General features: G+C 41.0%; 1 protein-coding gene across 1 annotated transcript in view; it reads left to right on the top strand.

Moving 5' to 3' along the window:
- Positions 1-15,547, top strand: part of mpped1 (metallophosphoesterase domain containing 1) — a gene marked incomplete at its 3' end in the record, with an annotated part of 73,055 nt that overhangs the window by 27,472 nt on the left and 30,036 nt on the right. The window contains exon 3 of the mRNA XM_080050733.1: positions 335-560. Within this exon, the coding sequence (XP_079906859.1) occupies positions 335-560 (226 nt within the window). The remainder of the gene's footprint in view (positions 1-334; positions 561-15,547) is intronic.

The raw sequence follows: 15,547 nt of genomic DNA on the forward strand, positions 1-15,547 counted from the left end.
AGTTTAAAAAAACCGTATCAGTAAAAATGTGCAGGAAACAGAATAGATTTTTTTTATGTTTTTCACTTTCTTTTTGTGAACTTTTCAAAAGATGGGCTTGACATTAACATGGAACCTTCCCTGAAGAGATGAAAAAAATCAGATAAGGAAGATTTTGGAGTTAGTGGGGCATTTATGTATTTTCAGCATACAACAATTGATATGCATCTATTGGGACATCCTAAATCGTTTATCTGACATACTAGATAGTAGGGAAGTATGGAGATTGGAACGCAGGGCCTAATTGCCCATACCCTCTCTACCCACACATGACTCTCTTTTTCCCCCCTAACAGGAACCCTGCCCTACGACATCAAGATAGTCATCGCTGGGAACCACGAGTTGACCTTTGACCAGGAGTTCATGGCCGACCTGATCAAACAGGACTTCTACTACTTCCCCTCCGCCTCCAAACTCAAGCCAGAGAACTACGAGAACGTCCAGTCTCTGCTCACCAACTGCATCTACCTGCAGGACTCTGAGGTCACCGTGAGGGGCTTCAAGATCTACGGCACCCCCTGGTGAGTCAAGCCCCGCCAATGCAACCGCACGCAATAGAAAAAACACCTGTCTGTCGTTAGCCTCATAGCATAATTGCCTAAATCATATTTACTCTGCTCTATTTTTACTCTACATCTACTCTATTCTACATCTACTTTACCCTACTCTATAACCCTTAAAATATGACTGAGACAATTATGCTATTAGGCTAACGAAAAATAGATGTAGAGTAGAGTAGATGTAGAATAGAGTAGATGTAGAGTAAAAGTAGAGTAGAGTAAATATGATTTAGGCAATTATGCTATGAGGCTAACGATTTGTGAATGGGTGAATGTGGTAAGCAATGTAAAAGTGCCTTGATGCTGAGGAAATCAGCTAAAAAGTGCTGTATAAAGTGAAGTCCATTTACCGTTTACCTATAGGTTGACGTTTCACTTTGGTGTCACGTCTATTGTCAACATCGTCTGTACATTTTAAACTTTCTTTACTTCAACTAGACACAACAGTTTGGGCTTATGTTTTAAGGTGGCACTTTGGTGGCCCCAAATGCAATTTATTTCAAAATTCTGTTGTATGTAAAAAGCAAATCCTCAAATGTACACATCTGTAGGATAGAGTCTTGTATGGAAGGAACGCACAACCAAACTTTTTGTTACCATGGTTATACCAGGTTATTTTCCATTGTGTGTGCAGAGAACATTCACCAAAGGGGACCACAGCCCATTCATGAAATGTGTCTTGTAACACTGTAACCCTGGGACATCAGACAATGTCCATAGCTACAAACAGTGTGAATGTTACAGTAATACTCTCCACACTAACATAAGGATCCCAGCACTTTCCCCCTGGCAGGGACCAGGTCAGAGCCAAGAGGCTAAATATGTTAGCTAGTGGACACTCACACACTGACTAAAGTCAAACCTCCCAGCTCCTCTGCCGTGGCGGAACGGAGAAGGACCGGACAGGCAGCTGGTGGAATTCAGCCTTAAGGCTGCCTCTTTTCCTGTGTGTGTGTGTGTGTCTGTGTTTGTGTGTGTGTGTTTGTGTGTGTCTGAATACGAAGTGGTGGTCCATGATCTGTTTTGAGTGTGTGTGTGTATATGTGTATTTTAGTGACAGGTTCCTGAGGGCAACGTTTTTGTGTTTGTGTGTGTGTGTGTGTGTGTGTGTGTGTGTGTGTGTGTGCGTGCATGCGTGCTTGTGTGTGTTTGTGTGTGTTTGTGTGTGTGTGTGTGTGTGTGTGTGTGTGTGTGTGTGTGTGTGTGTGTGTGTGTGTGTGTCCAGTGCGGGGGTAATTGCTTTGCTGTGATAGCAGGGTCCCCTGAGTTTATTGCTTGGGCCACTGCAGAGAGCTGCCTGAGGTCAACGCAGAGCAAGATGGACATGGTGAAGAAGAGAGAGAGAGAGAGAGAGAGAGAGAGAGAGAGAGGGATCCACGGAGGACAGGAGACAATGGAGAGATGTAGGGAAGGAGGAAGAGGTGGTGATGGAGTGATGGATGGAGAGAGAGAGAGAGAGAGAGAGAGAGAGAGAGAGAAAAGAGATTATATTATTCATATTCACCAACCGGCCCTGGCTGGTGTAATGGGCACATGAGGTGACGAGTGTGTGTGTGTGTGTTTGTGTGTGTGTGTGTGTGTGTGTGTGTGTGTGTGCGTGCGTGTGTGTGTGCTTGCGTGTGTTTGTTTGTGTGTGTGTGTGAGTGTGTGTGTGTGTGTGTGTGTGCGTGTGTGTGTGTGTGTGTGTGCTTGCGTGTGTTTGTGAGTGTGTGTGTGTGAGTGTGAGTGTGTGTGTGTGTGAGCCTCGGGGTGTCTTCCTGCAGCACAGAGGGGCTCCAGCTGGAGGCTTCGTGTGCACCCCCTCCCCCCCCCATTCTGCACTGTCTGCTCCCCTCTTCCCTCCCGCTCCTCTCATCTTCTCCTCTATCGGTCATATTGCTTCCTTCTGTACTTCGGTTAACAACCAAATACCTGCAAAACAAATGTCATTCCAATCGCCATCAGTTGTGCTTGGTGTTAAGTGCTGATTACCAAATGTTAGCAATGTACCACCTACTCAACATCAGAGCGTTATGATTGTGAGCATGCTGATACTCTCCCTGCGTTCCGAATGGCATACTTTCTACTATTTAGTATGGTAGAAAAAAGATTTAGTATGTCCCGATTCTTGTGGCCAAATTTAGGATGGTTAGAAAGACCCGGATGTCTACTTCATCTGGCCAAGATTTCTGATGTTGAAAAGAGCATCCTATTTGGGCGATTCAGACCCATAATCCAGTGCGAACCTGAAGTGACGTCACATCAACGGAGCCTCCATATGAAAACAAACGGGGATGCGACAAATATAAAAGCAAGAGGCAAGATAAAGGCGCAACGTTACGATGAAATAAATAAGTAAAGTATGTCCCAATTGTATGCCTACTGCGTCCTAATTAGATTATTTTTATCGTTGGATGTAGTATGTAGAATAGAAAACAGAAAGAGTATGCGATTCGGAACACAGGGTATGTATGTTGCTTGAAGTACAGCCTCACAGAGCTGGTAGCATGGCTGCGTAGACCACACACAGTGGTGTTACAGGTGTGTTTTCATATTCAAAAACGACATGGCTTTATACAGACACGAGCAGAGGGCACACTCAGTTAATAATATCCGGAATTCAATTTTAGCTATTGTGAAATGAACATGAATTTACAGAAGCTGATACAGGCCCCTATGCCTGTCATTTGAACTGGCAAAAGCCTAGCGTTTACACTGGCTATATATAGGGAAAATCCTCCAAAGCATGCCTGATTGTTTTCTTCATTGCTATTTGTGAAAAATAAGAAAGGAAATTAAAAATGTTGGATGAATGCCTGGGTCCATAATACGTATCTATTGATAATAATAATATTGAATACTGCCTGAAGATTGAGATGGGATTGAGGTGGGCACATTGTGTACAGGTGAGGAGTTGAAGATGTGTGTGGTGGGTATAGGAGTAAAGGGAGGGACTTGAGACAAGTGGAGATCTTAAGAGCTCCATTCTCCATAAATGGAGATAGAATGGGTTGGCTGGTTCCTGACAGTAGTGAGTTTACAAGTCATTTGTTACAGATGTATGGAACAGCCACCCTCTCTGTCTGAGAGTTAAAGGGTCAGAGAGGGACATGTCATGGGTACGTTCCAGCCAGTGAGGGAAGAAGATAGGATATGTTTGGGGTCCTGACACTTACAGGTAACTTGATTGGCCAGTTTCTGTGACTATCCACCTTGGGGGAAAATAGCCCTGCGTTCCAATCCCCATACTTCCATGCTATTTAGTATGCCAGAAAAAGATTTAGGATGTCCCAATACATGCAAGTCAATTGTAGTATGCTGAAAATACATACATGCCCCACTAACTCCAATAGCACTTTGGAGTATTCGTCTTTATTCTTGACATTTCTTGACATAATGAAGAAAAAAAATTACTTATCTGATATTTTTTTCTCTCCTGTGGCCCTAAAACGTTTCTGTACTTTAGTATGTAGTGTAGTAAAAAGAAAGAGTATGTGATTTGGAACGCAGGGCAAGTTTAGGTAACTTACAGCAGGACATGCAGCTTCATTCCTTCAGTACCTCTACTGTGTATATCTATGTTCTCTGATGTCTCATATATCTGACGTATAGAGATAAAAAGAAAAGAAAAAAGCCCTACTCCTATTTCTGTTGTGTACACCTCATTTAGAAAGAAAACACCATACATTTATTGTAAGGGTATGCAGAAACTTTGATTTATGTGCGAAGCGAACACAGTCTAGCAAGTTAGAATCTTTTTTCAGAAATAACTATAAACAACAAGAGCTGAGCAGCGCATGAAATATGTTCTGTAGTTATATTTAGGAAACCATTTTTATGGGGATGTCAACTTCCTCGTCTTACATTTACTCTCTCAGAGAGCCTTTTAAGACCTATTTTCCGTACACAAAGAACACATAAAGGTGCCAGTTGGATGAGAGATTACCAGTAGTTCCCAGTGCATTGTTTCAGGCATTTATAGAAAGTCAAGTGCAAGAACAACTTGTGCTGCATATTTCTTCACTCGTAACTGGGACATTACAGCCATTCATAGCTAGCCTAGAGTCCAGGCTAGCTATGGCTGTAATGACACATTCATATGGATAGATTCCAGAACATTCTAGCTTGTGCTAGCATTTTCTAAGCATATAATTAAAAAGGTATTATCTGTCCAATCGTTCATTAATTAAAAAATGTAGCTGCATCTTGCTATTACTGGACGGAACACGCTTTAAGAAATATCTACATTTGAAATGTAATATTCACACACAAAAGTCCATAATCTTTTCACCAGCTGGTAATCACAGATCTTTGGATGATCAGAAATCTCCGAAACTATTCTCATGAAAACTCATAATTCAGCGACTAAAATGCTCGACGGCAGAACCCAATCTGGCAACCCTGGGCAGATTACATCTTTAGTCATTATTAATAATGAGCAGTATGGGCGGCGACACGCGGCTCTGCACATTTATAAGATCCGCACAAACACAGCCATGAGTATGCGCTTCCTCGCTCTGTGCAATTGCTTCATCAGCAGCCAATTAAGAGCCAAGCCCTTGTCTGATAGCACTGATAGCATGAGCAGTGAAGACTGACTCTAGTCTAACAAAAAGCCTTTATCACAGCGAGGCCATTGTTCTTGTATGTGTCACGTTCTTATTGAAGGAATGGCACAAACCATTCTCCTAAACCAGCTCCACTAGTATGATAAGTATTACAGTACAACAAAGATATTCACACTTGACATATTTTTTTTCATCTTAAAAATGCTGAATATTGAGATTTATGGTGGGATTAATTTATCCATGGCAGATTTTTTTATTTCTCAAAACACCTCCATGATTAAAGGAATACTTCACCCATACGGAACCGGCGTTCTATCATTATAAAATCGCTATTATGATATAACGAATTAGGTTTTTCTTCCTTCTGTCTTTCCTCAGTCTTCCCTTGGCCCAGTTGTTCCCATGTGTGATGTCACACATATAGGCATTTGTTTGAGTAGAATGAACATTTTGGTTTTATTCTATAAACTACTGACAACATTTCTACCAAATTCCAATACATTTTTTGTCATTATGAGCATTTTCAATAAATTAGGTAGAGATGAAGATTGAAGAAAAATCCAGACTGGTCTCTTAATTCTTTTCCGCGGCTGTATATCCAGGATTATCAGACAGAGGTACATAAACACAATGGTATATAACAGTCAGAGATACCATTGAAACAGTGGCATACAATGTGGTTTATTGAGTGTTTTAATCAGTTCAACAGAGAAGATATACAGAATCAGGCTTTGATACAACCAATCCTTGTCAGTATATCTATTCATTGTTGGTGTGTCTTTCTGTGGGAATAATATAGAAAACAAGTAGCCTCATCCTTTTCAACATGTAGCCTATTTTCCAGGCGACAGCAGACGTGTAAAAACCTTGTAGCTGGAGGCATTTGACAGATGCTAGGAATAATTGAATTTTAGAGGGCAGCCCTTAATAACTTTGAAATGAACCGGGTTACAGACTTGATTCCAAATCCTTAAGGGGATGTTTAGTGAGGTCAAGAGATATACAGTAAGTCTGACTGAGTGAGAACTGTTCTTTGGTTGAGAGATGTGCCCTGCTGCGTTCCGAATCGCATACTTTCTACTATTTAGTATGGTAGAAAAAAAAGATTTAGTATGTCCTGATTCTTATGGCCAGATTTAGGATGGTTAGAAAGACCCGGATGTCTACTACATCCGGCCAAGATTTTTTAGTGTTGAAAACAGCATCCTATTTGGGCGATTCTGACCCATAATCCAGTGCGAACCGGAAGTGACGTCACATCAACGGAGCCTCCATATGAAAACAAACAGGGATGCGACGGATATGAAAGCAAGAGGCAAGATCAAGGCGCAATGCTATGATGAAATACATAAGTACAAGTATGTCCCAATAGTATGCCAACTGCATCCTAACTAGATTCTTTTTATCGTCGGATGTAGTATGTTGAATAGAAATAAGAAAGAGAATGCGATTCGGAACGCAGGGGTGGTCTTAAGGTGCTGTCTTGAATGCTTTTTGCTGTAGAAATTGACTGGAGGGTTGAGCCAATGGGGAAAGAAGAAGCAAAATATAGGAACAGCAATGTAGAAATGTATATAGCGATAGATATTTGGGCCATACCGTTTATGCCACAGAGAAATGAAAGTAAAATAATATTTTCTCGTCAGACTCGGAAAATATTTTTATTTTATTTTGAAGCTAGAGTTAAATGATTATCGGACATTTGTTGTACACTGGTTCATTTGGACAGCTTTTTGAAATGGAAAATGAGAAAACTTCACAGGAAACTTCAAGTCTTGTACCCTTTTGATCGGGTATGGGGTAAGGTTATTGTGGTTATATAATACCTTTACTGTGATATAAAATGAATTGTACCTTGATAGAAGATTTTAGACCATACACCTCCCAATCCTACAGTACAGACAGGGGACAGATGAGGGTAGGGGAGGGGAAAGAGTCTTTGTGTGCTATAGCACTAATGGGTTAAATCTCTATAAATGTTTATAATGATGCTCTCTGTAGAATGTGAGAGACGGACGGCCGCTTCACAGAGACACACAGACAGACAGACAGACAGACAGAGGGGATGAGAGAGAGACACAGTAGTCTGTTTGTTGATGTGGGGGTTAGGAGCGGAGCGACGGGGGAGAGAAAGCAACAGACCGTTTTTTTTTTCTTCTTCTTTAAATGAAAAACGGCAGAAATGTATCGCTTCCCCACTGCTCTGCACGGAATAATTAAGGACGGAGATGCAAAAGACTCCTTAATTAGATTTTTTAATTATTGAGGATTCACTTCTCCTTTCTACAGTGGCCCAATTAAGAAAAGCTCATCAAAAAAACGAAAGAGATGAAGAGCTAGACACACACAAACACACACACACAAACACACACACAAACTTCTCGTCTACCTCCATCTCCTCTTCCTCAACTCTCTTTCTCTCGTTTGACAGAAGAAATGTTCTACCTGCACTCTGTTTGATGGCTTGTCCTCGCTGATGAGGAGACTGTCACCGATTTTAATTAACTTGCTTGTTTTCCAAAGCCGTGGTGAAAGTAAAGAAGTGAGGAGAGAGAGAGAGACATAGAGAGAGAAAGAGAGAGAGAGAGAGAGAAAGAGAGAGAGAGAGAGAGAGCAAAGCTTTCTCTTTAATGATAATGAGTCTAATGATGGTGGAGATGGCGTAGAGGTAGATTTGACCTTCTCCTTCTCTTTTTTGAGCCGTTGCTTTGTCCCCCCCTCTTCCTCTCTGATGAGGAAACACTTCAGAGGAAGACCATTTTGAATGACGGAGAAACGAAGTGAACGAGTCACAAATACAACTTCCGCTTGCATGTTTTAACCCCCTTAAAAAGTAGCTACCAGGAAACTTTAAAATATTTCTGAACAGACCCATTGTTCCCTTGATGATCGTAATTTATATATAACAGCAAATGAGACCATCAGTGCAAAGAACGCTATTTTTTTTAATAGTTTTTCTTAAGGCCTTTGTCATTGGTATATACGCTCACCCAGGAACAACAGCTGGCGTAGTAAAAACACTACATTGATTTTGTTCAAAGGGGCCGCTAGAATTAACCCAATTGGAAAGTTCCGCGGAGCATCTTTAACTGCAAAGTGAGTTCCGTTGCCATTACTGCCAACCATTCTCCGAAGCAGTTGATGTGTTCAGACAAGGCAGCCATTGGTATCACTTCATTTCAGGATTGCTGTGAAGATCAAATTGCAGAGACCCAAGTGAGATAACCAATCCACCACAGTGAACATGTAGTGGCCTTTTGTTTTACCCCGACAACGTGTGCTTGCAAACAGGGATAATTTTTATAAAAGTTCCTATTGGTGCCCCGTCCATTCCTGGAAGGCAGCCCCTGATTGGTTCATGTAGTCGTCAATCTAGCCTCCAGTCAGACCGGACCCTCCCCACTTTCTGTCTGTTAGTGGAAGGCAGCCCCTGATTGGTTCATGTAGTCGTCAATCTAGCCTCCAGTCAGACCGGACTCTCCTCCTCACCTTCCGTCCGTTAGTGGAAGGCAGGCCCTGATTGGTTCATGTAGTCGTTGACGTCAACATGCATCCACGAATAAACCCGTGAGATAAATGGCTGGTCTCACGATTCTAGATTGACAGCTACATGAACCAATCAGAAGCTGCCTTCCACTTTAAGGAACAATCGTTTCAACGGTGAAAATTGATAAAGTGATTCTGACCTTTTCTTCCATTGAAAAGGCTGCAGTTTTGCTGGCGACTTTTCTCAGGAGTCTAGTTTCAATTTATCCTCTTTTAGCTCAACCCACTTTAACCTCTGTTTAGTTCTAATAAAAACACACACCATGGTCCTTTTACCTTGAAATCTACCCAGTCTGTTTAATGTATTTCTCAAATCTACCCAGCACCATCACACGACACACTCAATTTGAGACTCAAATCATCTTCGTAAGGTATGAAGATGATTTTTTGAAGATGAAAAAAAAGACATATAACTGCCAACATGCTCAGTGAGAGGAGGGATACCTATAATTGCAAGTTTGATGTTTTTTTCCAAGTCGTTTTCCCATCGTCCTGAACTGAAATGAACTGAAACCGATCAATCTAGAACAAAACGTGGTATGCTTTTAGAATATACTGTGGGCGGTAAAGTGATGTATGCACGCTTTGTAGTCAATGGGCTGTTACATGCCGCACTACTGCTGTGCGTGTGTGCGTGTGTGTGTGTGTGTGTGTGTGTGTGTGTGTGTGTGTGTGTGTAAGAAAGACAAGAGTCCACGTACAGTATACAGATGGGAGTTCATGGGAGCTTTTTTTCTGGGCCTGGTCACCAGAGCCCACACTAAATGAACATCCCCATTCACTGTGAGACTGTCCAACCCCCCCCCCCCCCCGCCCCCCCCTGGGCCCTGTCCTCTCTCCTCTCTCTCTCCTCCTCTATCCCTCCATCCGTTCCCAAAGGATCCAGATAAAGTAGCCTAGGAACACTGAACATTAATAAACGGATACTTAAGGGGGTTGGTACAGGGAAAAAGGAGAGGGAATAAAATTGGCCTACTTTAACACTTGTCACTTGCTCAAAAAACCCCGCCCTCTCACCCACCCCCACTTCCATTTTTTTTTTCTTTCGTCTTTTCCGACTCCTCTGCAATTCCAGTAAGTGCTGCCAGTCTACAGGCCTGTAAGCTGGATAAACAGTTATGGAGGGAGAAAGAGCAGACACACGGGGACATTTACTGTGTGCTTTCCCCCGGAGGGATTTCTCTTTAAATTACCTGTTAAATGGCCTCCAGGGGGCAGGGCTACAGAGTGTGTGTGTGTGTGTGTGTGTGTGTGTGTGTGTGTGTGTGTGTGCGTGTGTGTGCGTGTGTCTATAATGGCACGCTATAGGGCATTTTACTCCATTTCACACATGCCTTCCCTTCCCAAGGCATGTGGCATTGTCGAGGAAAATGAAAAAAACGGTATCAAAGTAATTCTGTCCTTATGTTCCTCCTCGCCTCGGCCGTTTTCTTCTTTCCTCTCCACGCTCTACACAACACACACACACACACACACACACACACACACACACACACACACACACACACACACAGTTCATCAGCGAGCAGGTTATGTGAGGGGGTTCGACCACAAATTTGAGGGAGTCTGGATGTCCTTTAAGCTGCAAAAAAAGTGACAACGCCGTGGAAGACATATTGGCCCTCATTTATCAATCTTGCGTAGACCAGAAAAATGGGTGTACGTACATTTCCACGCAAATCTCGGCATTTATCAATATGGACGTGAGCGTAGGGTACGCTCAAATCCCACGCCAGCTCTCAGCTCGTGTACGCAAATTTGAAAACAGCTTGGACTCGCAGTGCAGGCTGTGCCGGGTAGCCGATGACTTTGTTGGACAATTATTAGAAGATAATACAAATGCAGTGCAAATAAGACCGAAATAAAGATATTGATCACTTAAAAATGTGCAGCTTATGGTGTGCAACTGAGTAGGAGAGCTGATTCAATAGTGCGCACACCGGCCACTTAGGAGGGCTGCATGGGACTGCGTAAGGGCAGTTGTCTCCGTCTGGAGCAGCTGGGGGGACACTGAGGCACGGGGGCTGCATTCATTCAAAATGTTAGCCTAAGTATTAAATATGTAGTAGACATACACTGCTCTTTATGATACAAAAAAATACACGGCACAACATTCAGCTTAACATTTTATTTATTTGACGCACTTTGTAGATGTTAGTTCCTCTTTTAATGTGTCATTAATGCTAAAGCGAGCGATTTATTTCCACCGTTAACCGGCACGTTGTTCCTATCTGCTGGTGGAGCAGGACGGTGGGCGCTCTCACAGCTGATCGCTGCCGGGTCGGCTTGTGCAGCTGACGGCCGGGCTGACCACTCGTGCCAAGCGCATGCTGTCATACAGTAAAACGCTAAATGTGTTATTTTTAGTTTTTAAAACCCTTTTGAATATTGCTATCTAAAAGGGCCAATACATTCTCATTTCATTTATTTATTACGGCTCACGGCCATAGCACATGGCATGGAGCACACAATTCAACTGAAATCATTACAAAACAAAACAATGGTGCACGGCAAGGAAAAACAAAACAAAACAAAACAAAAACATCACTTAAACAATGGCAAAACATTTCTCAAAAAGGCACCTGTTTTAACAATAACCCCTGGCCTACTTGCCCTCAAAAGTGAAATCAGTTTGGTCATGGATGGAAAATAAACATAATAATTTGGCAGATACTTTTTTCTAAAATACATTACATCCACATTTTTACACTCAAAAAGTACATGGTATTCATCTCCAACACAATTGGCATCACAAAGGTTGCATATTCTTTGATTTCTTTCCAGCCCTTTGTATCTTCCTGTGACTTTAGGTATGCGGGTGTTATTGGTTCTAAAATTGCAGATGGCCTGTCTGGACTTTTGATTTTCATACAACAGATATTTTTCTAGTTTAAACTCTTGTTTGAATTCTATGTATAAGTCACAGGAAGTCATGCTTGTAAGCTCGCTCTGCCATTTCTGAATGAATTGATCTTTTAACCTCCGCTCAACAGTTCTTTTCAGCCAGTTAATGTTGTTGTATTTTTGTGTTATCCAGATGTATGACAACCCGCAGTCATCCAGTATCTGTTTCACCTGTGATACCCAGGGTGATGCATACACACTGCTGCTATGCAGGCTGTGTAGCTGATTGTACATGATTTTACTAAGTTTACTGTCTTTACTTTCTAACAGTCTCCCCCAATAACCAATTATTCTTTTTTTAACTGTAACACAGAGTGGGTACCGTCCAAGTTCCCCATACACCATATGACTGCAGGTTGTCATTTTTACTTTTAAGATGTACTTTAGAAATTTGAGATGTAGTTTTTCTAACAGATGTAGTTTTTCAAACCCCCACACTTCACATGCATACAACATAACTGGAGTAACCAATTTGTCAAAAAGGTCCAGAGTGACATCTACAGCAAGCTGAAGCTTTCTGCATTTGTTGAGTAAAGCAAACATTGCGCGCAATGCTTGCTTATGCAGTTCCTCAACAGCAGTTTTAAATGAGCCATTATAACTCATGATGACACCAAGATATCTAAAACAATGTACAGTCTCTAGACTTTGACCATTGCACACAAACTGTAGTTTACTAGTATCCGCTCTCCTAAATCCAAAAACTGTAACTTTAGTTTTATCGCTATTAACTTTTAGTTTCCATTTCTCACAGAAGTCACACATATGATTTATAGCTTTCTGTAACCCTCTCTTAGTTGTAGACAAGATAATAGTATCGTCAGCGTACATCAGTGCCATTAGTTGTATAAAATTGTCTAACACAGCATCATCAAAAGTAATGGGCTCACAACCTTTTTGTAATAAATAATCCTCTAAGTCGTTAATGAAGAGGGCAAACAGCAGTGGTGATAAGTTTTCACCCTGTCTAACTCCTGTTAAACTTGCAAAAAACTCAGATTTAGCGCCATTAACATATACACATGATTTTATATTTTTATACATATTGATAACTACATTAAGGAATTTACCCTGAATACCTATTTGTAAGAGCTTATGCCAGAGTGCATCTCTCCAGACTGTGTCAAATGCCTTACTGTAATCAATGAAACAGCAAAATAAACTTTTATTTTTAAAGCAGTACAAATCAATAATTTGTTTTAGTAAAAATATATGATCAACGGTCGAGTAGTTCTTTCTGAATCCTGCCTGGTTCTCCTTCAGGATAGAATTCTCTTCACAAAATGTACATAGCCTTTCATTCAATACATTTGTAAATAATTTACCTAGACAACTCAAAAGTGTGATTCCTCTATAATTATCACAGTCGCTCATATCCCCTTTCTTTTTATATATGGGCACGATTAGACCAAGCACCCAGTCCTCGGGAATAATTATTTCATTTACTGACATGCTGTCTACATTACACAACAAATTATTCACCTTGTCAAAGTCTATGTTTGTTGTAAACTCAATTTCTTTTTCTTTCTCCCATTTACCAATTCGTTTTTCAGCTATTGTATCTGTGAGCCTTGGCTGGTCCCTTACTGGTGTATTTGCCCTGCAATATTCCCCTCCCTGATTTACCTCCAAGATGACTTCGACAAGGCAGTGCTTATCAGAAAATAAGGGGTCAAAAGAATGTACACATAATTGTTTTACCTTGCTTAAAACAAATGGCACCCCTATCATGTAATCAATTACACTATTGTCAACAGTTGTTGCATTACCAATGTGTTTGTCATCACCACATCTACCGTTTAATATACACATTGAAAGATTTTTACACATTTCGAGCAGTGCTTTACCATAATTGCCAAAATCTATATGTTTATCAAGGGATTTTCTTTTTAGTGGTATATTAAACATTTCTAGTTGCTCCACTGTGCTTAATTCACATCCAATATTTACATCGGGACTCTTGCCATCACTCTCTATTGGGCATACATCAAAATCATCTCTTTCTTGGGTATGGGCATTCATATCACCACAGATTAGAACGTGGTGATTTTCAATACCGATGTCAAGAATAATCTGTGCTAATTCATCAAACATTCCCACATTGGAGTATCTGGTGTTATAGGGAGGAATGTAGACTGACAGGATAAACAGGTCTTTATCATAATCCAGCAAATTTCTATTTATTTTAAGGCATACACATAAATCACTTTGTATAGTTTTTTGCACACACGCTTTTGCAATTGTCTTGCTCACGGCAAGTATCACTCCTCCTGATCGCCAGTTTGTCAACCTATGTCGGTTGCTGATAAACATTTGGAAACCTATATCTTTAAATTTTTCAAGCAGGTCAGGTGAATCTATATCGTCTGTTTTTGTCTCGCTGAAACAGAGGACATCATATTTTTTACAGGTTTCAATAAAGTCAGGGGTCTCTATTTTAGATCTTATTCCACATACATTCAGAGTACATATCCTCAGCCCACAGTGTAATGTTGCTCTCTCATTGTATGACTTCTCACCTGTCTGTGCTCCGTGTCTGTCCTATAGGTCAATACCGAAGGCTTTGTAGTCCACATCGTCATATCCAATAAGGAACAGGTCATCGGGATTGTTAATAGTGACGTACTGGCCTTCACTTTTGCAGATCACTTTCCCGTCCCTAATAAAAGTGTGTTGGCATTTCTCCCTGGCACACTTGAACAGCCTGTATCTCAGATGTGTGAGGTCTTCGCTAACGTAGATATTCCTGTGAGTGTCTAATCATTCAAATCTCTGCAGACGTGTATTTATTTTATGGGGACCATTATCGGACAGTTGGTGCGTCTTTTTCTCCTCAGCAACACGCTTTTTTTAGTGGCGATTTTGAGTCACCAACGCTGTTGACCGCGGCAGTTATTTCCTTCCTAACTGCTGCCTTCTGTCGTTCTTTGATGCTGCTTGTAGGCTAATGCTCCGAAATGAAACTCTTTTTTTTCTACTTTCGCTGTTATTCTGTCAATTTCTACTTCAGGGAAGTGCCGTATTGCGCATATCCATGTCGTAAAACCTCTGGGCGAGGCCTCTAAACTGAGAAAATATAGGGGCGTGATACGCTAGTTTTCATCCGCCGCATTTATCAATAATGGCCTGGCGTACGCTGAGATTGGCGAGATACGCCTGTTTGATAAATCCCACGCGATACCTGGCGTAGGGAGGTATTTGCGCCAGAATCTGCTCCAGTTTCCACGCAAAATTGATAAATGAGGGCCATTGTTTCTGATTCTTCTTCCTCTAAATCCAGTTCCATTTAGCGACGCCATTTTTTTTGTACAAGCAAATGTGATCTCTTGCATTACGCTGAGCTTTTCAACCAAGATGAACGTATATGTAGGCCTAAATGAAGGGACACATTTTCTCACAGTTTTTCATCATAAAGAATGCTGACAATTTTTGCATACTCCGACAATGTTAGGATGCAATCATAATCCCAGGTGTTATTTTGTAGTGAAGTGTTTCTGATTTGCACTATGGATGTATATGCATGTAATTATATAATTGTACATGGCAGCCCTACATTTACCCAACTGCCTGTTGGCGTAAAATTGTTTGCATTTAGCTGATGGTTTTGCAATGTAGATGTGTTAGCATTAGCAGAAGCTATTTTTTCACTGGAAAGACACTGGGGTTTCCCTCATTTACAGTGACGACGCAATAAACACAATTTACAAGGATAACTTATAATTAACAGAGAAAAACTGAAATAAAATAGGATAAAAATGACGATAAAATGTATCTATAAAGTAATAGTAGAAAAATAACAAGAATGAAATAAGATGAAATACCAAATGAACAATGAATTCAGCTAAACCAGTTAGACAGATGTGGGAAATTCCGAAATCATAGATTTCAATAGACAAAAAGTAGGAAGAGCAGTCATTTTTAAGTTGCTCCATCAGATCATTCCATGAGTTA

The sequence above is a fragment of the Ammodytes marinus genome (genome assembly GCF_949987685.1).
Source record: "Ammodytes marinus genome assembly, chromosome: 22".
NCBI lineage: Eukaryota > Metazoa > Chordata > Actinopteri > Uranoscopiformes > Ammodytidae > Ammodytes > Ammodytes marinus.